This window comes from Chiloscyllium plagiosum, chromosome 2, assembly GCF_004010195.1.
Source record: "Chiloscyllium plagiosum isolate BGI_BamShark_2017 chromosome 2, ASM401019v2, whole genome shotgun sequence".
Lineage (NCBI taxonomy): Eukaryota > Metazoa > Chordata > Chondrichthyes > Orectolobiformes > Hemiscylliidae > Chiloscyllium > Chiloscyllium plagiosum.
Window position 1 is genome coordinate 133,008,728 of NC_057711.1, and position 24,915 is coordinate 133,033,642.

General features: G+C 40.5%; 1 protein-coding gene across 7 annotated transcripts in view; it reads right to left on the reverse strand.

The window, feature by feature from the left end:
• The window catches only part of LOC122564092 (zinc finger protein GLIS3-like), a 567,943-nt gene that overhangs the window by 78,870 nt on the left and 464,158 nt on the right, over positions 1-24,915 (reverse strand). For all 7 annotated transcript variants that reach the window (XR_006315822.1, XM_043718654.1, XM_043718678.1 and 4 more), the window contains exon 8: positions 3,270-3,435. Coding sequence is in view for 6 of the 7 variants with exons in the window: in XM_043718654.1 (XP_043574589.1) it covers positions 3,270-3,435 (166 nt within the window). In the remaining variant the exon portion in view is untranslated. The remainder of the gene's footprint in view (positions 1-3,269; positions 3,436-24,915) is intronic.

Below are 24,915 nucleotides of genomic sequence, written 5' to 3' on the forward strand. Positions count from 1 at the left end.
GTTATGCAACTATCTTTGCTTCTTTGAGTCTGGCCCAATGCAATATCTGGTCAGCAACTTAGCAACAAAAAAAAATTACATTTGGTATTGACTGATAAATATTTTCTCATGTTAAATTGAAACTAATTAATCTTACAACTTTCCAGCATGGACCATGCAAGAGGACACCAATAGAACATAGAACATAAAATGTTACAGCACAGTACAGGCCCTTTGGCCTCCGATGTTGTGCTGACCTGTGAAACTAATCTGATGCCCGTCTAACCTATACCATTCCATTACTATCCATACATATGACCAGTGCCCATTAAAATGCCCAAAATGTCAGCGGGTCTACTACTGTTGCAGGCAGGCCATTTTACGTCCCTACTACACTTTGAGTGAAGAAACTACCCCTAATATCTGTCCGATATCTGTAATTCCTCAACTTAAAGCTATGTCCCCTCGTGTTAGCCTTCACCATCTGAGGAAAAAGGATCTCACTGTCCACCCTATCTAATGCTCTGATTATCTCACACATCTCGATTAGGTCACCTCTCAACCTTCTTCTTTCCAATGAAAACAGCCTCAGTTCCTCTTTCCTCTTAAGACCTTGCTTCCATACCAGGCAACATCCTAGTAAATCTCCTCTGAACCCTTTCCAAAGCTTCCAGATCCTTCCTATAATGTGGTGACCAGAACTGCACACAATACTCCAGGTGCGGCCTTACCAGTGTCTTGTACAGCTGAAGCATGACCTCAGGGGTCCGAAACTCAATCCCCCTGTCAATAAACACCAACACCATTTGCCTTCTTATCAATACTATCAACCGGGGTGGCAACTTTCAGGGATTTAAGCACCTGGACACCAAGATCTCTCTGTTCATCCACACTGCCAAGAATTTTACCATTAGCCCAGTACTCTGCATTCCTGTTACTTCTTCCAAAGTGAACTACCTCACATATTTCCGCATTCCACTTCTCAGGCCAGCTCTGCATCTTACCTATGTCCCTCTGTAACTCACAACATTCTTTGCCACTGTCCACAACTCTGTCTACCTTAGTGTCATCCATTTATTAACCCATCCGTCCATGCCCACATCCAGATCATTTATAAAAATGACAAAGAGATCCTTGCGGTACACCACTGGTAACTGAGCTCCAGGATGAACATTTACCATCAACGATCACTCTCTGTCTTCTTTCAGCAAGCCAATTTCTGATCCAAACCACTAAATCCCTTCAATCCCGAAACTCCGTATTTTGTGCAATAGTCTACCGTGTGGAACCTTATTAAATGCCTTACTGAAGTCCATATACACCACATCAACTGCTTTACCTTCTTCTGCCTATTTTGTCACCTTCTCAAAAAACTCTGTAAGGTTAGTGAGGCACGACCTACCATTCACAAGACTGTGTTGACTATCCCTAATCAAATTATTCCAATCACACCAATCTACTGCACATGGTGAAAATCTGAAATGTTAAGAGAAAATTCTGGAAATTCTCAGCAAACCAGGCAGCAACTTGGAAGGACAGAGAGAGAGAGAGAGAGAGAGAGAGAGAGATAGAAAGAGAGAAATCAGAGTCAAACTTCTGGTCCACGATTTGCAAAAGTTCTGACAGACAGTCTCTGACCTTTGTTCCTCTCTGCAGTTACTGCTGGACATGCTGAGCATTTCCAACACTTCCCATTTATTCTGCGAAAAGTAAAACTATTTGCACAACTGCACTTTTAAAACTGTCCTTCCCTATCAGTGTGAAAACTAGCAGCTATTTACCTGAGGTTTTGGTTGGCAAAACATGAAACACGAATGTATACACCTCAATAAAAAACTATGTGTGGAGAAATTGTCAACAACCTGCTCATCAACAATAAGCAATGTCAAAAGAATAAATTGATAACATTAACAAATTATCTTTAAAAAGTGACAATAAACATTAATAAACCCTTTTTTGCCTTTTTGCTTAAGAAACAGAGTCAGAGAGAGATGAGGTCCTAAATCCTACTCACTAAAGCAGAGGAGGCTACAGGGGCGAAATTAAGGAATTGAATTTAACTTTCATTTAACTTGTGTGTACGTGTCCTGGCTCACTCCATCGCACAGTCCCTCTCTCCTGCTCACTCCCCTTTCATTGTCTCCCTCTTCACCTCACTCCCATTTCACTGACTCTATCTCTCTCCTCCTCGGCCACACTCTGCTAGATCTTCACATCTCACATCATTGTTGTAGTTGTCTATTTCATTACTTACTATCCTGAATGAGAGTATTTTAAATGATGTGGCATGCATTACTGCTTTAGTTACACTCTATTAATATTATGTGCATCAGAGGGTTAGATAGGGTGGACAGGGAGAGCCTTTTTCCAAGTATGGTGACGACGAGCACGAGGGGGCATAGCTTTAAATTGAGGGATGATAGATATAGGACAGATGTCAGAGGTAATTTCTTTACTCAGAGAGTAGTCAGGGTGTGGAATGCTTTGCCTGCAACGGTAGTAGATTTGCCAACTTTAAGTACATTTAAGTCGTCATTGGACAAGCATATGGACGTACATGGAATAGTGTAGGTTAAATGGGCTTCAGATTGGTATGACAGGTCGGCGCAACATCGAGGGCTGAAGGGCCTGTACTGTGCTGTAATGTTCTATGTTCTGTTTAGTCCCAAGTCAGAAGTTTGATGAAATGCTGCCTTTGTGCCCTGGAAGAATACAGTTCCAACAACACTCATGTAGCTTGATAACATCCAGGACAAAGCAACCCATCCCACCACCCTCAATCTTCACTCTAGCAACTACCAATCGCAATGGTAACAGTGTCTGGTATAAACAAGATGCAGTGGAGCAACTCATCAATACTCCTTTGACTGTATTTTTCAATCTCACAGCCTCTACCTGCCTTAAAGGATAAAGGCTATAAATCTATTGGAATGCTATTACTTGCAAGTTGCCCTACAAGCAACACAATATTCTGACTTGGAGTTGTAGCTACATTCTTTCATTGTCACTGGGTCAAAACCCAAACAATTCTTAACAGCACAGTGAGCGTACCAACACTACACAGACTGCAGGGATTCTAGAAGGTGGATCACTACCATCTTCTCAAGGGCTGTTGGTTATTGAACCCAGAATCAGTGCTCATTGGCTAAGTTTTCTGTCAAGTTATTTTCACTTCATGGAGTTCAAGAATTTTATCAAAAAATATCAATGACAATTGGCTTCTAGTATCAGATATAAAGCCAGTATTGATGAAACTGACATCCAATCCATGAAATCTAACATTCACCTACCTCTCACTGCCCTCTTCCACCACTTGGAGTGGGGGGAGCTGCGTCTGTGCGTTGTGGGCGCTCCCTTGCACATTATGGACAGGGGAAGGTTGGCTTGGGGGATGGCTGGAAGGAATAATACCTGTTGCTGTTCCACATCGGCTTGAATGGGTGCTGGAAAATATTCCTGAAGAGAGGCACAGAAATGTAACATTATGAAATATCGGCAGAAATATTCTCAATCACTTGCAGTCGTTGCGAAATCAAATGATCTCTCTCTCTAACAAATGTTGTCTTGATGCAAAAAATGATCTGGTTCAACTTTCAACAATTGAAAAAATAATCTAATAAATATTCGTAAATTATGAATCTGAAAGTACAATTATCAAAAATTGATGTGAGGACTATAAATACATGTCACCCAGAATGTAAGTGCATGACAGAATAATGAAAATAAAGAGATTAAATCTACTTTATTACATCTTGTGCCAGATTGTGTGGAGTCTTAAACCTTTAAAAGTGGTGGGCCACTGACAGAGTTGGAGGTCCTGCCCCCATCCCTGGTCATATCCATTTTCTCCCAAAGGGGAAAGGGGCTTTGGCATGGTACACACCAGCATGGATCATGTCATCTCTTAAAATTTGTTGAGAGTTCACCCCATTTTGGCTGTTGCAAGGTTATAATCCACAATATTATGTTCGCAAGTTGTTGGAGATTTAAATAAAGCTGAATTGGCTGTATGAATGGGAATTATTTTTCCCACTGTCAGGTGTGTAGTAATGAGAGCTGTTTTAGATTGTGGCAATTTTTAAAAATTCTTGGGCTTGACTGCTCCAAGTAGCTATATCTGCATGAAAGCAGAATTACGACTGATGTAGGTGTTCATGAATGTAGGGGCCATTCTCATTCCAAAAGCTTGTGTATTCTGAAGTAACAACTGAACATGTATCAAGAGAAATTTATAGTCATGTTTCAACATAGTACAAAAGGATTCAAGATTATTCATGACTATTTATTATGATGTCCTAACTGTAAAATGAAACACTAATTCTCATGGTTCTGACATGTAGTCACTAAACTTTCATACATCATTTTCAAGAGAAATAAATATTGTCAAAAAAGTGTGAGTAGTTACTGAAAACAGTTTATAAAAATTTTAATTAGGGTGTCTTGCAGTCTTGTGTAAAACATGGAATCCATAAATGCAGATGCTTTACAATAACATTTACATTTAATAAGTCACTTACACAAGAAACAATTTTGAAGTGTTTCTGGGTTTTTCACTCACAATGAGAGGTGAAATGATTTATCGGTAACAAAATACACTTGTAACATCCTGTGGTATGCAGAACAATAATGGCAAGCCTGCTGCAATACATTTACTCTAAGTGCAGCCTAGGGGAGTTCTGTTCATTGTCTGGATCTTTCAGATTAGTAAAAATCACCGCTTTTTTTGCTGCTGAGTTGCTTTAAAGTTAGTTCTGAGATACTTAAAATGATTGACAAGTGGAACAATTGATTGGGCACGGCAGGAGAACATATCAGTAATTTCGGAGCTTGTGCAACTGGGAGATTCTGAGATTAATTTGGACCTGGTACTTGCGATATTATAAAGAATTTCAGAGTATAGGATCTGGTTGTGAGCTCTTTTCTCTTTACACATTTGTAATATTTGGTTTCATTTCTACAGAAACAGACGTTAATACAGTAACAGGCTGATGTTAAAGCTTTGGAATAAGATTACCTCTAAACAGTACTTATAGAGTCAGAGTCATGCAGCATGGAAGCAGAAACATCAGTCCAACTAGTCCACACCAACCACGTTCCCAAACTAAACTAGTCCCATTTGCCTGCATTTGGCACACATCCCTCCTAATCTACTATTCATGTACTTATCCAAATGCCTTGAAAATATTGTCACTGTACCTGCATCCACCACTTCCTCTGGCAGTTCATACATGAACTACTCTCTGTGTAAAAAAGTTGCCCCTATGTCCTTTACAAATCTTCTTCCTCTCAGTTTAAAAATATGGCCCCTAGTCTTGAAGTCACCCACTCTAGGGAAAATACCCTTGCTATTGACATTATCTGTGGCCCTCATCATTTTATAAACACCCCTCAACCTGCTACACTCCAGTTAAAAAAGTACAAGCCTACCCAACCTTTCTTTATATCTCAAATCCTCCATTCCCAGCAACATCCTGGTAAATCTTTTCTGAACCCTCTTCAATTTAATAATATCTTTCGTTTGACAGGATGACTGGAACTGGACACAGTACATCTGTACTCAAAGGTCTGAGCAATGAAGGCAGGCGTGCTAAATGCCTTCTTAACCATGGGAAGCAAATTTCAAAGGATTAAGTACTTACAAAGAATTACACCCCTTGTAAAGCATTTAGTTATTTAAATTAATTTCTTTCAGAAATCATTAAACATCTATATGTGTAGAGTCCATTGTTGACCAGGTCAACACTATTTGTCTTTAAACTTCATTTCTTTGGTCAGATCTTTTATAAGTCAACTATTTTTATTTTGCACACAAGATTCAATAGAGGAGGATATTTGTAGATAGTTCCAGTGGCCTTTTAATACCATATTGAGAAGTGGAACTTTTCTTCCTCCTGTTGTTCCCTGGTTATCCCTCTGCGGTCACTATGCAACAATTATAATTTTCAGCAAACTGGTGAAATAATCTATTGTCACTGTGTGACAATAATCTAAGGACACGCTTCCTTCAAATTATTGTATCTCAGAGATCTGAAGCTAGGAACTGCCACTTTGTGAAGTGTGGACAATTACAATTATTATGGCCGAGGACTTAAATGCACAAGAAGGGATATAAAATCCATTATGATCACAACAGCACTGTGACTGTTACCTACTGTGCCCTGTAACTATTATACCTGGGGTAGAGTGTTTGCCTGTGAGCTAATTGAGGCTCATAAATGATCAATTGATTACCACACAAGGGCTTCATTCAGTTTCAGCTGGAATTGTACCTGCAGAGACCATCCCATGTGCCTGTCCCTCAGGGTTCCACCTTGTTGTCTTTGTGCAGGCTACAGGGGCACCTCCTGTTTGGACAGGCTGCACCCAGGAGAGGCCAACTCCCTCACACATTATTCCCACCACGCTGCCTGGTCAATGCCAGCAGCCTCACAATGACACCCCACCTTCATCTGAGCTTTTTTACAGACTGCCTGAATTCACAGCCTCATCACTGCTCCCTAGTGGCAGCTCTCAGAAGCGGTGCTTTGTTACAAAATGGTGGGGCAATCTCACCTTTAGTCAATCAAAGCCTAATGCTGTAAAAATGTAATTTGACCAAACAGAGGCCCAACTTTGTGGAAGGTGAGGACAGGACCAATAATATTCAGCAGCCATATGGTTTTCCACTTTGTGGTGTCATGCTTATCCATCAGTCAGTTCATGTTGATCACTGATTATTTTTGCTCAGATAAGCACAACTACAAAGTGGCATTTGTATCTGAATAGGTCTGAAGTACCATTCAGCACAACATATCCATCGGCTTTATTCCACTTGAACCCACCAGTGAGGTATTACCTGACATCTAAAGAGCTCATATCTGGATTGTCTGCTGTGTAATGACCAACGACATGGCAATGGTCCTCCTCAGAGAATGTTGGAGAGAGGTAAAGCATTCCATGCCTTGGATGGAAGATTGGAACCAATTCAATCCTCAACTGCAGTTCAATGACTCAAATCTGATTTTGGTCAGTCTGGTGCACCAGATGATTGATGAACTGACTTCTTGGTAGAGAGGTAGACCAATACTTTGATGGATTTTTAACAAGAATTGTCCCTGTGTCTTTCCAGTTTACCTGGCAGATCAGTCATGAACAGTGAGATGTTTAAGTGCTTGTTCCTCTTCTCATCTTGTTAAACTGATGCAGTGGATAGAGAGGGAGGAAATATCCAAAGTTACCCTGACATAATGGCCATGTTTATGGGTGGCTCACACAAAAGCACGCAGTGTTGGATTTTCCAAATACAAGGGGTCAATACCAATGAGGGTGGGATTTGACAATTGCAGTGTTGGCAGTCATCTTGATCCTGATGACCCTGGTATAGTTTGTCATTTTTATAGTTTTGTAATTTTCAAAGGACTGGTGAGGGTTGAGTAAACAGGAAGCTTGTTCACCACCAGTTTACAATCCTCAAAGCTCCTTAAGGAGGTTGTTACGGACTCTGCCTGGTATAGAACTGAATTTTTAAACCTTACTTTGTGGAATCTGAACAATCTGGCACACGTTAGTGTACACATGAGTGTATAACTATCACGTTTTTACAAGGACCAAATAAAGCTTTTCTGTTTTAGATTCAGATACAGTTACAACATTTAGAACAGGTACATGAATAGGAAAGGTTGAGAGACATATGGGCTAAACACAGGCAAATGGGACTAGTTTAGTTTGGTAAACTTGAATGGTGTGGACGAGTTGGACCAAAGAGTCTGTTTCCATGCTGTATGACTCGATGACTCTATAACCAATATTTTCCTGGAACTACTTACATCAACATGACCACTGAGTCATTGCATGTGCTTCATAGCCCTCTGAAGGGCCGCCCATTCACTTTGGTAAAGCAATAGTTGTCCCAAACATGGATACTACCTGTCTGGTCTTTGGCCCCAGACTGGCAACACCCCCCTTTTAATTGGTGCCAAGCACATCTCCTGGCCACTGAGATCATTTGAATTTTTAAACAGCAGTATTGTGAGAGTAACAAAGCAGGGATAGGACACAAAAGAGCTGTGGATGCTAGAGATCTGAAACAAACAAAAATATAAGTTATTGGAGGAACACAGCGGGTCTGACAGCATCTGTGGAGAGCAAAAGCAGGATTAATGTTTCGAGTCCAGTGATTCTCATTAGACAGTTCTGAAGAACAGTCACTGAACTCAAAAGATGAAGTCTGTTTCTCTCTCTCTGCACAGATAGCTGCTGAGTTTCTCCAATAATTTATGTTTTAATATCACTTTCACCTTGTGGAAAAGTTTGTTTGGAAAACTCTCTTTGACCACATATCCATCAGACAGACGTCTACTGGTAACATCCCCGAGACACTATGTGAAAAGGAGACAGTGGATCCTGCTGGATAATTCTCTCAGGTCATGGACAAACACATTTGGCAGAATGCTTCATTGCCAAAACAGCCAAACAAGCATCAAGACACAGTTTGGATGGTGACAAGAAGGACGGTTCCTGTCAGATCTTTTTTTGTCTGGAGTTTCAACTGAAAGCATTTAAGCATAGAAACATAGAAGCTCAGAGCAGGAGTAGGCCGCTCAACCCCTTGAGCCTGCTCTACTATTCACTATGATCATGGCTGATCATCGAGCTCAATACCTTAATCCTGCCCTCGCCCTCATATTCCTTGATCCCTTTTGCTAGAAGAGCTATATCTACCTCCTTCTTGGAAACACAATGTATTGGCCTCAACCATTTTCTCTTGCAGTGGTGAATTCCACAGGCTCACTACTCACTGGGTGAAGAAATTTCTCCTCATCTCAGCCTAAAAAGGTATAAGCTTCATTTTTAAACTATGACCTCTGGCTCTGGACTCCCCCACCATCAGGAACGTCCTTCCTGCAGCTAACCTTTCCATCCCCCTGTTAGAATTTTATAGGTTTCTATGAGAGCTCCGCTTATTCTTTGAAGATCCGGTGGATACAATCCTAGAGGTTCTGGAAAAAAACACTTAATGGCTTTTGTTGAGGTTCATCCAAAGCAACTGTGGACCACCGTACTCCATATTGTGTGGGCTGTTGTTGGTGATGCACATGGAGCTTAATGTTAGCTGCATACTGCAGGGGGCCAGGGCTAAGGACTGAAGGATACATTAAAGATTTGGGCAGCAGCTTGTAAGATTCAATGTGTCTAAAACCTTACCACCATAGTATACCAAGTTGAAAACAGTATAAAATCCTTTGTCCCTTATGTACCAGAGGCTGTTTGATGTGAATTGCAAATGCACATTGTAAATATAAACTGTGATGACAAGGCACAGCACCTTCCAAGTGAAGTAACTGATCTGTGTGGCATTTTATATAATGTGCAAGTAAACCTTGTGTCAGGTACTGTCAACAAATTTATGAATGATGTATACTTTTGAAAACGTACAACGGTTGAGCAAAATGTGGGATGCTGACGAGGTTAGAATACAAAAAGCACAGATATTTGGCTGGATTGAAGGACTGGAGCTCATGAAGCAACTTATAAAACTGGGAAGGGCAAGCCATGGAGGGAATCCTGACCTGAACAGCATGGACATGGAGAAGATGTTTCCACCAGTAGGAGAAACTAGGAGCTGGGGCCACAGCCTCAGTGTGAAGCGACAACCCTTTAGAACTGAGATGAGGAGGAATAATTTCAGCCAGAGGGTGGTGACTCTGTAGAATTCATTGCTGCAGAGGGCTGTGGAGGCCAAGTCATTGAGTGTATTTAAGACAGAGATACATAGGCTCTTGATTAATATGGGGACCAAACGTTACAGGAGAAGGCAGGAGAATGGGGTCGAGAAACATATCAGCCATGACTGAATGGTGGAGCAGACTCAATGGGCCGAATGGCCTAATTCTGCTCCAATAGCTTATGGTCTTATGGTCTAACTGAGAATGAGGATGAGAATTTTAAAATAAAAGTGTTGCTTAATTAAAAACCACACTCGGTTGGCATGCCCAGTGGTGATGCGTGAAAGGGATTAACTCCACACAGTCAGTCGCCCGAGGCGGGAATTGAACCCGGGTCTCTGGTGCTGTGAGGCAGCAGTGCTAACCACTGTGCCACCGTGCCGCCCCTAATGACTAAATGGTGGAGCAGACTCAATGGGCCGAATGGCCTAATTCTGCTCCAATATCTTATGGTCTTATGGTCTAACTGAGAATGAAGATGAGAATTTTAAAATCAAAGTGTTGCTTAATTAAAAACCACACTCGGTCGGCATGCCCAGTGGTGATGCGTGAAAGGGATTTCATACAATTAGAATACGGACAATAAAGGTTTAGGAGACTTAAGTTTATAAAGGCTGTTTTAAGTTATAACTTTGGGAGCTGGATTGGGAACAGTTAGGAAGAGTCAAATCTAAAATTAACAAATGCATGGATGAGGGTTTCAGTATCAGATGAGCGGACATGGATGCAGAGTTGAATAGCATTGGTGTCCTTACTGATTATGGCTGGAAGCTCAACTTGGAGTCCTCCCTCAACTGTGCACTTACAACAAATAAAAAGTATTTACATGATCCTCCCATCTCTCTAAGAAAAGTGGTATTTATCGAGTAATGTACATTTGTTCAGATTGTCTCCAGTAAATGTACATTTTCAACATCTGCATGTTTTAATAATTACTGCCCCGGTGAAAAGCACAGCAGAATATTGATAAATTCTACTTTAAGTAGGCGGAAATTTCCAGGAATGTTCTGCGCTCAGTGGATTTAATTACATTTATATTTGAATAATTTCTTCCACTGCTTTAGTTTTTCTTCCAAAATTGTAGTAAACCATGTTTATGAGGCCACCATGCTCTGATGACATAATGATTATCTGAAAATTTAACAATCAATGACATTTTGGCTGCTTTCTGACAAAAGTGTTGCTGGAAGAGAATAAAAATTGGGCTCAATAATGTAAAAACAGAAAACCACTCAGCATAAACAATCTGCAAGCCCACACTGAGGCTGCATAAGAACACTGTCTTTTTAAATGTCACTTTCTGGCAAGAGATGGAATTATGGATACTTTTGATATTCCCTCATAATTTCAATCAGTGTAATAGAAGAACATCTGCTTAATAGTTACTTTCTTTGAGAGGGAGAGGAGCAAAGAAATAGTCCTCTCATTAAAATGTTGCATTAGGTCAGACGTCACACAACACCAGGCTATAGAAATCACAAGCTTTTGTAACGCTGCTCCTTCATCACGTGAAGCCTTTCAGAGCAGTGTTTTGAAAACTTGTGAGTTCAAATAAACCTGTTGAACTATAACCTGGTGTTGTGTGACTTCTGACCTTGTCCACCCCAGTCATTCATATCATTCGATATTATATTAGGTGATAGTGTAGAGCAGTTTGATAATTTGTGAACATTAAGACCAGATTCTGAAACATTTTAAAATGGACCTTAAGAATTTAAAAGGAATAAATTATTGATAAATCAAACTTAAAAATTATCAAGGAACTTTGATTTAGAACTTGTTTTGTTTTGAAAATGGGTATCTGTGGCCAGGATATTTGCAGAGGCTGGAATTTACATTACCTCCATGCATTTGGAAAGGCAAGAGCTGATTGGGGATAGTCAGCATGGCTTTGTGTGTGGGAAATCATGTCTCACAGAACTGTTTGAGTTTTTTGAAGAGGTGACCAAGAAGGTAGATGAAGGCAGGATGGTAGACATTGTCGATATGGACTTTAGCAAGGCCTTTGATAAGATTCCACATGGTAGAATGGTTACTCTATCCTAATGTTACCCACCCACAGCGTCATCAAGCACTGGGGCAGGCTCCTTCTCTGTTGACTAGCTTGTTGCCAACTTTTCTTCTGTCTTTGTTGGATTCGTGCTGTGCAAGCAGAGCACTCCACTGTTAAATTTTGCTTCAGCTGTAATTTTGGCTCAGTCGACTTTCCAGGCTTTTTTGAACATAACTATACTTAAGGAATGGTAAGAGAGGACATTTCTGGAACTTTACAGATGCAGGTCCCAGTGAAAGTTAATATCATTGGGCTGCTCTCTCATTAGAGACAGAGTGAGTGAGTGAGAGAGACACTGGTGGTGGTTAAACCTGAGGGTCAGCGTGCCTCAGGTGAGGGGAGAGGTTGAGAAGGAGAGTGCTTCATGGTAACCTCAACCGATGCGGGAATTGAACCCACGCTGTTGTCATCTGTCAATATCACAAACGGCCACCCAAACTAAACCCAGTCCCAGTCCCATCTGTTCTGACATTAATATGAAATACGTTATTACACACATCTTCAGTAGCTGTTAATAATAAATATCGCACAACTTATACATTGCTGAATTGTGCTTTTGGAAACTGAAACAAAGTATAAAATGAACCTTTTCTTTGACAATAGTTAATTTCACGTTTTAGCACAGTTTTCACAGTAAATAATCTGCATGTTGTCAATAGTTCACATTCTTGGTCACCAAGGGCTGGGTTGAGTTTATAGGGTCGAGAGTGTGATGCTGGAAAAGCACAGCAGGTCAGGCAGCATCTGAGGAGCAGCAGAATTGATGTTCAGGGCATAAATCCTTCATTAGGAATGGCTTCCTGATGAAGGGCTTATGCCTGAAACATCAAACGCTGATTCTCCTGCTCCGCAGATAGTGCCTGACCTGCTGTGTTTTTCCAGCACCACACTCTCGACTCTGATCTCCAGCATCTGCAGTCCTCATTTTCTCCTAGTTGAACTTATAGGGTGGCATTTTCTCTGTGGGGCCTAGCTAGTTTCCTGACAATATCTCACCAATGTTGCCTCATTCATGTGCCCACCCTGCCACTATGTTGTCTCACTTCCAATTCTGGTCCCATCTTACTAAATTCCATGCCCAGGACAACTCGCCATTCAGCGGATATCTGCTGAGAGACCAGCATCCTTTGTGTCTGTGTCATCTTTGAATTCCCCACTGTGCCACCCATTTGTGCACTGGTGTTCTGAAGTTGCCCTACATGGTTCAGAATGCCTGCTGAAGATAGCAGAGAAGAGAAAGATGGCACCATGAATCTCCACCAGGGACCTGGAGGTCTTTGTCAAGGAGATGGTGTAAAGGAGAGGACTGGCACAGGAGGCCATGCCACTAGACTCTAGCAGCTTAAGCAGAGGTCATCACCTGAGTCGATACAATCTCCGCGTTGCAGAGGAATGGCCAGTGTTGGTGTGACTGAGGTCCTCAATGATATCTGGGGCAGGAAGGTGTGCAGCAAACAGGGAGTGGATGGTACTGGGTGGCCAGGCTTTAGGGACCTGCAGCTCTGTGTCCTGGACTGTGCCTGTGCCTGTAAAGAATGCCCTTTCCTTTTAAAAAGCCCAAATATTGGCAGATCCTGCAGCCCCATCCTCACAGCTTGAGTCGCTTATCCCACGCACTCCCAGTCTTGTAACAGCCTTTTCATTCCCCACTGGGCTTTTTTTTTGATTGCCAGAACGATGGAAGTGCTCGTTGGACAGTGACTTCCAGTCACTGCCTCAACATGTCAGTGAGTCCCTGAACATCCCGATGCCCTCCTTTGTATTCCTTCACATTGACCTCACTGTCTTTGCGTGAGCTCAGGGGTCCCCATTCACCCAGTTACATGAGCCTGTACCTGCCAAGCTCTCCGCCCAGCTCCTGACGTGGGATGTGACCATGCCAGCTGTGGCTGCACACTGTCCCCACCCCATCTCCCCCCCCCCACCCCACCACCCTGCCCTCCCTGCCTTGAGCCCAGACTCCTTCTGAACACTGACTCCAAAGTAGCTCTGTGGTTAGCACTGTCGCCTCACAGCACCATGGACCTGGGTTCAATTCCACCCTCGGGTGACTGTCAGTGTGGAGTTTGTACATTCTCCCCACATCTGTGTGGGTTTCCTTTGGGCGTTCTGGTTTCCTCCCACAATCCAAAGGTGTACAGGTTAGAGTGGATTGGAAGGGGAAATGTGGGGTGTGGACTGGGTTTGGGTAGTATGCTCTTTGGAGGTTCAGTGCAGACCTGAAGGGCCTCTCTTCACACTGTAGGGAATCTATTCATATATTAGTGTACCTCTCCCTCATGGGTAATATCCCCCAACACCTCCTGAAGCCTGCAGCCCCCAACGGACGGTTATCAGAGGCTGCCCTTGCCTTACTGAGCTGGGACTCCCTGACTGACTGGTGCCTTGATGAACTTTGCTGAAAACATTGCCCCCTGCCCTCTGCACTCCCACCAGACGGTGCGATATGGCTGCATGCTTGTCACACATACAACAGACAGGTACATGGTATAGCTGTGAGACAGACATAGCAGATGGTTGTACAGTAAGGTGCCCTCTTGACTAAAGGCTAGATTGGAGAGGGGCCACAATAGTCAGGAAGGATTAGCGACAGTCAAATACCAATGTCCATGGGTCGGGGATGTGTACAGCTAGTAATTGTAGACCAGGCTCTGAGATACTGTTTGTGTTGTGTGCAACGTGGGTCTGGTAGTTCCAGTGATGAGCTGAATCGTTAGGGACCTGTTCTGATTTCCAATGTATCTGATTTTTATTTGGCATCTTTGGTAAGGTCAGAAGTTGAACATGAACAAGGTAAGTTTGGTCATTAACAAAAATATTTAACAAGCAACAACCCCTTTTAATTGACAACTGGCTGCTGCCCAATGGAAACCAAGCACCTATGGTAAGTATAAAAGTGTAGGCAGGTACTTGATATCACTGGATTAGTAAAGAGAGTCAAGAGTTACGAGGAGAAGGCAGTGGAATGGGTTTGGGAATCATCTCAGCCATGATCCAATGGCAGAACAGATTTGATGGGCTGAACAGCCTAATTCTGCTCCTATATGTTACGGTTTTATAGTCTCCCAGTGTTGAGGTCCACTTCTCCAGACTTCTCATCCGATTCCGCCACTAATCCCATCATAGCCCCCATTGCCGGGACCCCTAATAGATCGTGCCCTCAGCATTTTCATTAATTAGATGAGAGGAATGCATTTTTAACCACACTGTGTATATTTTATTTTCTTGTGGAGAAAAATGGACAATACCATATTAACACCCACTGTAATATAAATGATGTGATACTGGATACTTTCAGCTGCCATATTGCTAACTAGTGACATTTATTAGGCATCTGTGTAATAGACTTCAACAGCACTAACTCTGAAGCAATGTCAATGTTTGTGAAGTGTTGTGTTCATTGGATACAATTCCAATACTTGCTAATATTTTAAACCTTACTGTGTTCAGGAAAATTACTTAGCTAGGTGATGTTGGACATTTTCAACTCACAAACTGTGGTGCAGCAGTACAACCTAATTTTAAAGAAGTGCAGGAATATCTTGATTATTGTAATGTTAAGCTAATGGAGCTAACACAAACATGCACAATGTATAACCAACAATAAACATTTCAACAATTACTTCTGCTCACTCCTATGTTCCTCCATTCTCCTTTTGTTGTATCAGTTTATATTAGTCATATTTAACTTCCATTTTTTCAAAAATATCTAAATTAACCTTGAAATTCCCTAAAACTGACACACAGCCAAAATATGGAATGATCCAGCCCATTGTGTCGAACAAAATTTAAATGTAATCCTTTAATTGATTGTGTTTCTTCTTTCTATGAACGCACACACTTTAATTTGATCGTGGGAGGAAGTTTCAGAAAAAGAACATGGGCTCAGAAACTCAATATCACCGCATCTCTCTTACAGATTTAAAACAGGTGCCCAGTAATGCAATATGGAAGATGGGGAACATGCACTCACTTCATTCCTGCAGTTCATTGATGGCTATGTTGGTAAAAGCATAAAAAGCACTATTCATGGTCTGCACATAAAATAGGTGAATGGTTCTTTGCATTAGCAAATAGGGGACCTCACATTTTTAAGAGGACCCTGGTTAAGGGTTAGATATCCTGTGTGCAGTTGGTCTTGAGTCAGCTGGACTTGGCAAAATATTTTAGACGGTCTTAATGTGTAGGTTGCTACAAAAAAGGTAACTTCAAAAAATGTTAAATAACTGATTGTGAAGTTAGGGATTTGAACAAATGGTTCTCTTTGTTCCACTATAATTCCTCATGACCATTACGATTTTCTCCTGATCACCCCCGCCCTCTCCTTATGATCCTTTTCTCAATGGCTTCCATTCCTCTCAGGCTTCGCTTCAAGTCCACTGCCAGTGACACAACAGCAACAAACACCTGTCCCCTGTGGTCTCAGTAAATGAAGTCTAAGGCATTATATCAGGTATGCCTCAGGCCCACTGATTCTGACAGAGAGATTACTGCCTGCATTCTCGACCTATGTTTTTGATGCATAACCTTAAAGACTGACATTTAGGAAATATGAAAACTCCAAATCTTAAGTTGTCGCAGTGCATTTTGTGAGCCTAAATAGGTCCATATTTGGTGGACATTCCAATCTGTGCTGCATTCAAAGAATTAAAAAGAATAACATCTATCTGGGACGGAGTCTAAGGCAATGTTCCCACAAAGCTGATAGATTTCTGTCTTTTTGTGGTTGCTGAGTTCAATAAAAATTGCTTCATTGAATAACATGTCTCGAAGCCTACTGTCAGCAATCCTAGAAACATACACCGACTTACAATAAAGAAACCGTATTTGATCTTAAGAGCCAGATATCAACTGGAAAGATCATATATTGGAGAGATTTCTGCACAGTGAAATACTGTAATGCACTGAGATATTCAAGAACCCACAGGCAAATTTCAAGGATCTATCAGCCAATAATATTAAAATAAGAAAACAGAGACAAGGGATTTAGCCATTTGTGTCTGTGTTTTCAAGACTAAAGTCTTGAGCTAAAGCCCTTTGGAAGTTAAAAAAAAATCAATTACATTGTTGTATGGAAACAAATTCCCAGTTTTGAGAATTCAGGCCCTTGTTATTAAAATATATTAATTTTCCTTTTTAAAAAAGAAGTCAGCAGGATATTGACATTCATTTTTGCAATGTCTGCCATATGAAAAAACAGCTGGCTAAAGGAAGTGGATTCACCATTTTAATCCCCTCATCATCAAAGCATTAATAATGTATGGAAAATGTTATTTTAGACAAAAGGCTGAATTCCTTTCAGTCCTTTGGTAGCCGTTGTTTATTATCCACAGGCAAATGACTAGACAGATCCTTTCATCTGAATCAGGTCCCTCTCAGGGTGACAGCACAAGAATTGTTTTGTCTCTAATACAAATGCTTAGCTAATTTAGTTGCAAACAATACTACATCCTCTTGCACTCCATCACTAAGAAAATAAACACTTGTTGACTGACTGATTACTACTGTAAATGCAAAACATGCACATTTAAGAAGCTGCTCCATTAATTAAAACAGGCAGCAGATAAGGGTCTTTACAACTCTAAAATGCTCCAAGGCACTGAGAACAATTTTGAAAAGTGCAGATGAAACTCGATTATTCGGTATTTGATTAACCAAACCAGAAAATAAAGTAGGGATTGCCTGTGATGATACTATGGCTTTAAAAAGGTCTATTTTGCCTTTTGTTAAAAGAAAAGTTTTAAGACAGAGGTGCCGATCTGTGTGTCGAAAACTCATAAACAGTTGTGTAAACCTATTTTTAAAAGCTGGAACAATAGAAGCAGCCTGAATGTGTGGGGTCAAGCTCCCACAGAATCTGAATTTTTAGTTTCTTAGCTTTTCAGTAGCAGTTGATGACAAGGTCTTAAAGAAGTGGAAGCTATTTTTCCTTTTTTTTGATCACATCTAAAAGCTGGGAGTTTTCTTCCTGCTGCTGGAGTTGTACGTGAGATAATCTATTTTGTAAACTTGTCTCCTGTCAGGGATCTGTTAATGGGATGTTACTATATTGGAACAGTTAGTTAATAATAGTTGCTGTGTCTATTATTTTGTTAAGAATTTCGAAAGAGTTATAGCTAAACCAGTTCTTTTTTGTTACTGTTTCTTCTGTTGTATTTTACCTATAGTGCTTGAATAAAGTGTTTTTTACTTAATGTCGAGTTGTTTAACCAATCAAATTGCAGCTGGATAGCAATACTTCATGTTCATCTTTAAAATAAAAAAAAGCTTAAGTCTCGGTTACCTTCTCAATATATTTTGAGGAGATTTGGCCTGGTCCATAACACTGATACTTAAATTTTGGGCATACAACACTTTAGTTAAAAATGAAAAAAAAACCTCACGTTCTTCAAATAATTTAAGTCAATAGATTGAAAATGTGTACCATGCCTGCTACAAGACATACTTTGAAATCTCAGCATCGAATCTAGCCTAAACTCTCAGCAATTCCTGTTTTTAACCTCCTCATATATAAATAAGATATGCTGACCCTATTTTTCCAAGTGTCGAGTGATCTTGTAGTATCGTCCCTAACTCTAGATCAGAAGATCTGCGTTCAAGTCCCACCTACTCCAGAGGTGTGTAATAATGTTCCTCAAAAGGTTGATTAGAAAATATCTATGAATATGTCAGCAATACATCTTAGTGTCACCTCATCTACTTTTTCCTTAACCAATTATTTAATCTATTCTTGAGTTGGCCCCGAATTTACTCAAATTAAGAATGCAGGGTTGGCAAATTTCACAATTTCAAACTTAGAAAAAAATGTCCCAAATGAAGAGATTTTTATTTCAGGGGGGTGTATGTTAACTGGAGTCAAGTTCACTGCCTCCTGAAACAGTCAGGACAGGACTGAGGATGGGCTTTCTGAAAGTTGTGGGTGGGATTTGGACCTAATGTCAGTTGAAGAGAGTTTGGGGTTGTCCCAGGGAGCTTTCATGCACAGAGGTGGGGTTATGGGTAATCCAGGTCATTGTCACAGGTGCAGAAAAGCAAAATCAAAATCCCTTCAGGCCTCACCCTCATACCCAGAAACACTCGCTTTGCCCCAACCATGTCAACTCATGCTTTCACCCACCCCTTGGCCTTTTATAGCTATGCTGCCAACCTAATGCTTACTCCTGCCTGCACCCATCATCCATTGCTCCTACACCTTCCACTGGCCCAGTATCTATTATAGATCGATATTCGGACCCATGTTGAGATACATTTGAAGTTGTCTCCTAAATCCACTGTTTAAAAACAATACATTTAATGAAAACCCATTTATGACATTTAACATCCTTCAACCACTTAATCCTTTATTAAAACAAGTATTTGTATTCATAGTTTAACTTCAAAGCTTTTATCAGCACATGGAACCATCAATCAAACTGTGAACTGACAGATTCCTCATTGTGATGATGACAGGTTGCATGTTCCAGGTTTATGTCAACAGATTCAGTGAAACAGCAAGCACTGTTTTTTCTCTCTCATTGCAGATTTTATCAAACATTGAAGGCCGGGACATTTAATGTTTCACATCTTGATAGTTCCTTTCACAGTTTAATACTGTCAATGAATTTGGTGGAATAGCGGCATAGAGTCATACAGCACAGAAACAGACCCTTCTGTCAAAAAGATGGTCCTATTTTCTAAAAGCTGTTCCTTTTCTCAAGGATACTGTGTCCTTGGTTTTCTTCAGAGGGGTCATTAACAGGCCGGACTCAGTACAGAGATGAAAGGCCTTTTTGTTTATATATAAACAAATGAGATTTAGGCCAAAGCTTTTATGTTTTTAAAAGTAACCTGTGTATGTAGGGAGTGTGGCCAGCTCTCTAGCTGAGCAGTTTAGTTCAGAACATTAGTTAAGAAGTTCAGCAGTGAGCTGTTTGGAAACAGGTTGCTAAACGTTCTGTCCTTCTGCCCTTCTAACTTCGACCTGTAAGCCTTTTTTCATTTTTACTCAATGTTTAAGGGGTTTGTTTATTGGGACTGTTGTGTATATTCGGGACAGCATAATTAAGTCTAGTTTGGGTAGACCGAGTTCTGTAGGGGTTCTTTATTCCGTTCTTTGTGTTTCATTCCGTAATTTTATGAGTAAATTTTTATCTGTTTTACAACCTGGTAGTTAACCTAGCTATCTTACTCTGGGTAATTTTCACTGTACACTTTCTGAAACAACTTGCGAAGTCACAGCCTGGGCTGCCTGCTTAAGAATGTTTTGAGTGGACTGGCCTAGTCCATAACACTTCAGTCCAACCAGTCCATGCCGAACATAATCCCAAAATAAACTAGCCCCATCTGCCTGCTTCTGGTCCGTCTCCCTCCAAACCTTTCCTATTCATGTATCTATCCAAATGCCTTTTAACCATTGCAATTATACCCACACCCCCCACTTCCTCAGGAACCACCACCTGTGTAGAAGAAATTGCTCCCAGATCCTTTTTTAATCTCTCTCCTCTTACCATAAAAATGCACCTCCTGGTCTTGAAAATGGCCCACCCAGTGAAAAGACAATGACCATTAACCCTACCTGTACCTCTCATTATTTTATAAACTTCTATGAGGTCGCCTCTCAAACTCCTCGGCACTATTGAAAAAAGTCCCAGTCTATCCAGCCTTTCTAACTCAGAGCTTCACTTTCTGCGGACATTCCTGTCTACTTTCAACAAACCTAAAGGGCAACCTACTTCTCCCAAAGGACACATTGAATGTCTCAAAGATTGCCTGGACCTAGTTAAAAGGCTACGATAAATATTTAAAAGCATATCCTGCATTGTCAATGAACTGTGCAACTTTAGATTTGCTCGAAAGTGTACAAGTTATATTTCAAGCACGCCACTTGTGAAGCTGTGATCTGCCTGATGCTACCATATGCAGTTACCTCCATGAAATATGGATATGTAAAGCACAAACTGCCCTCATTTCCTTCCCAGGGTAATCAGTGTGGGCAACACTCAGAAATGGGGCTTTTAGAAACAGGCTTATATCTCAAATCCCTTTGCACCTGCAAACATTCAGGCCAAAGTGTCTATTACTTCATTCTTTCGAAAAAAGTATATGACCTGAGGAAACAAAATGCAATGTGTTCAGATTCCTTCACTATTTCATCCATCCAGCACAGTGGCTCAGTGGTTAGCACTGCTGCCTCACAGCACCAGGGACCTGGGTTTGATTCCAGCCTCGGGCGACTGTCTGTGTGGAGTTTGCACATTCTCTCCGAGTGCTCCGCTTTTCCTCTCACAATCCAAAGATGTGCAGGTTAGGTTGATTGGTCATGCTAAATTGACCATAATGTGGAGGCTAGGTGGAATAGCCATGGGGAATGCAGAGGTAGAAGGTGGGTCTGGGTGGGATGCTCTTGGGAGGGTCAGTGATGGGCCAAATGGCCTGCTTCCACACTGAAGGGCTTCTGTGAATTATCCACCACATCAGACTTTAAGAACTTGGAGCTATCAATCAAACTGTGAACTGACCAACATCCCACTGTAATAACAGGCTGTGAAATCAGTCATATAGCGTGAATCTATAATGCCAGTCCTCAGACATATGGCAGAGGGAAATAGCAGGCACTATTTCTCAGCACCAGTTGTCGCTGGTCAAAGTTTCGCAGCAGAAATGTAAATTTAAAAAACAAGTGTTAAATTACATAAAATGCAATCATGTATTTCACATGCAGATTGAGAAGAGATGTAAATTTGAATGAAGTGATCTTTAGTGTCTAAAGGATAGATCTTTATGTGGTAAAATAAAATGGAAAATATGGAGTTTAGTTGCATTTCTCCAGATTCTTCAATAATGACAGGATCTTCACTTTGCAATGCAACAGTAATTTAGATGATTGTGAATTTCCAGTTTATTTGATATTTGATCTCAGGCTAGAACTACAGTTGAGGAACCAGGTCTATATTTTATAGCCATGGGAAATTCTTCATGCTATAATACCTTTAGATGTATACAAACAAGCAAAACAAATGGCCTTATAATGCTTATAATGCTTTTGCAACTGAAATAGAGGGATTAGGTAGTCTATATTCTGTCAATCTGTATATGTTGTTATTTCAGCTGAGTTACTTCAATGAAAACAAGTTGCTTGCATTTAATTAACTTGTGAACAAAAATACAGACAGAAAATGAAAACATATTTAGGGCAAATTTTAATCATGGAATAGACTGTACGTCTACCTTGCTAAATGGATTTGTTTCACTACCACTTTCAACATTCATCAATGTAACCAAAACTGAACAATATAAAATAACTTTTTAAAAAAATTATTACATTTTATACTACCTTTTGTAATAATGTGGTTTTTTTTCTTAAATCAAGTGGCAAAACATGATTTTGTGAGAATATCGCTAGATTTATGATAAGCCATCAAGTACCTTGTTTAGAGTTTGGTAAGACTGTTAATGTGATGCATTGCGCAGTTTGGCCCGAATACAATGAAAACCTGACTTTTTAAATCGGTGAAGCTTGTAAAGTAATGCAGAAATACAGAACCAGTATTATGGCAATGTATAACTCAGTATGTAATTGATTTTAATTCAGTTAATAAGTGGAAATGTTCTTCGTCAAGAATTTTACTCATTAAATGGCATGATGGCTTTTGTCTCACTGAAGGCCAAATAAAAAAAAAATACTGTGCGTACTTGGGGCTGAAATCCATTCAACTACTTCAATTCTTGAAGGGAAAAACAGCAGTTCAGTGAAAATTATGAGAGGAAAATGTCTCAAGAGTACCTAAAGCAAAACTGCAGCAATGCTGTTTTGCTTATCAAAGTAGGTTAACTTTCTCTAAATGTATAGATGTCTTTTTTATGTTCATGTGTGAGAACAAGACATCCAAGGCTATGGGCCAAGTGCTAGAAAATGGAACTGGAAGAGGTACATTGTTGTTTTTCACCAATGCAGACACAATGGGTTGAGGTGCCTTTTTTCTGAGCTGTAGATCTCTATGACTATGAACATGATTACCTCAGATTACAACGGGATCTTGATCAGGTGGGTCAATGGGCTGATCAGTGGCAGATGGAGTTTAGTTTAATTTTAATACAAGGTGCTGCACTTTGGAAAGGCAAATCAGAGCAGGACTTATACACTTAATGGTAAGGACCTAGGGACCTTTGCTGCTGCACAAAGAGATCTTGGATTGCAGGTTCATAGCTCCTTGAAAGAGGAGTCGCAGGTAGATAAGATAGTGAAGAAGGCGTTTGGTATGCTTTCCTTTATTGGTCAGAGCATTGAGTAGAGGACTTGGGAGGTCATGTTGCAGCTGTACAGGACATTGGTTAGGCTACTTTTGGAATATTGTGTGCAATTCTGGTCTCCCTCCTATCGGAAGGATGTTGTGAAACTTGAAAGGGTTCAGAAAAGATTTACAAGGATGTTGCCAGAGTTGGAGGAGTTGAGCTACAGGGAGAGACTGAGTAGGATGGGGCTTTTTCCCTGGAGTGTCAGAGCTTAGGGGTGACCTTATAGAGGTTTATGAAATCATGAGGGGCATGGATAGAGGAAATAACCAATATCTTTTCCCAGGGGTGGGGAAGTTCAGAACTAGAGGGCAGAGGTTTAGGGTGAGAAGGGAAAGATTTAAAAGGGACCCAAGGGGCAACTTTTTCACACAGATGGTGGTGCGTGTATGGAATGAGTTGCTGGGGAAGTGGTGAAGGCTGGTACAAATACAGCAGTTAACAGGTATCTGAATGGGTATATGAATAAGAAGGGTTGAGAAGGATATCGGCCAAGGGCTGGCAAATGGGACTCGATTAGTTTGGGATACCTGATCGGCATGAACGAGTTGAACTAAAGGATCTGTTTCCGTGCTGTATATCTCTGACTCATACATCAAACATAAAATACCATATTTCAACTCCATAAGCACTTTTTTATAATATTAGTATAAACTTTAGCACATCAAAGTGGTTTAGTGATTTATTAAAGGATTGGACACTCCGGAGGCAGGAAACATGTTTCCGCTGATGGGTGAGTCCCGAACCAGAGGACACAGCTTAAAAATACGGGGTAGACGATTTAGGACAGAGATGAGGAGAAACTTCTTCACCCAGAGAGTGGTGGCTGTGTGGAATGCTCTGCCCCAGAGGGCAGTGGAGGCTCAGTCTCTGGATTTATTTAAGAAAGAGTTGGATAGAGCTCTCAAGGATAATGGAATAAAGGGTTATGGAGATAAGGCAGGAACAGCATACTGATCAAAGATGATCAGCCATGATCATATTGAATGGTGGTGCAGGCTCGAAGGGCAGAATGGCCAACTCCTGCACCTATTGTCTATTGTCTACTATGTCTTACATTGACTTTTATTAAAAATATAATTAAATGAAATATCATTTGTGTGCAATGTCTCCATTAATTGCTTATAGTATCTTTGTATCTATTATGTGTGCAAACTCAATGGTTGGGATTTTATATGGACTGGCAGCTTTTCCCACTTTAAGAATGTATGAATTTGAATCACAGGTAGTCCATTTCGTCCTTGAGCTTGTGAGAAGTTTGTAAGGAATTTGTCATTGCAATTGCATCAACTCCTCACAGCAGCACCATTGAAAATGTTTGTTTCTTTATTTAACATTATTAGAATTTTCAGTTCTTTAGGATTTCTTCCTGGACAACTTCTGCACAACATACATCCTTACATTACATGGAGCAAGTTGTACCACATGATATTATGAACTTGAAACCTCTTTGCATGTTATTATTGTCAGAGGCAAAATTCTTTCGTCTGCTTTCTTTTTAAAAATATATTCCTGCTAACTCACTTTCAATTCTTGACAGGAAGTCTCTACTTAAACAAGGAGGCCATTCAGTCTGATATCCCTGTAGAACCTCCCTACTGGAGCAATTTCTCTCATCCAAATTCTTTGCCCTTTCTTCAAGTCTTCATATTTTTCTATGTCAGTGCTAATCTAATTCTTTCATCAATGTTGTGGTTCATTCAACTCCAATAAATATGTGATAATGAAATTTATTTTCCAATTATCACCATGTTCATTTCCTCGTATACTGTATTTTGTATACTGCCAAATTTAAGCTTGTATTTTTAAAACAATTCTGTTTGATCCTAAAGTCCCTTCCATTTGTTACTCCTCAAAATGACAGAGTGAGACATTGATCTATTTTCCAGTCTCTGCCAATTTTTCTTG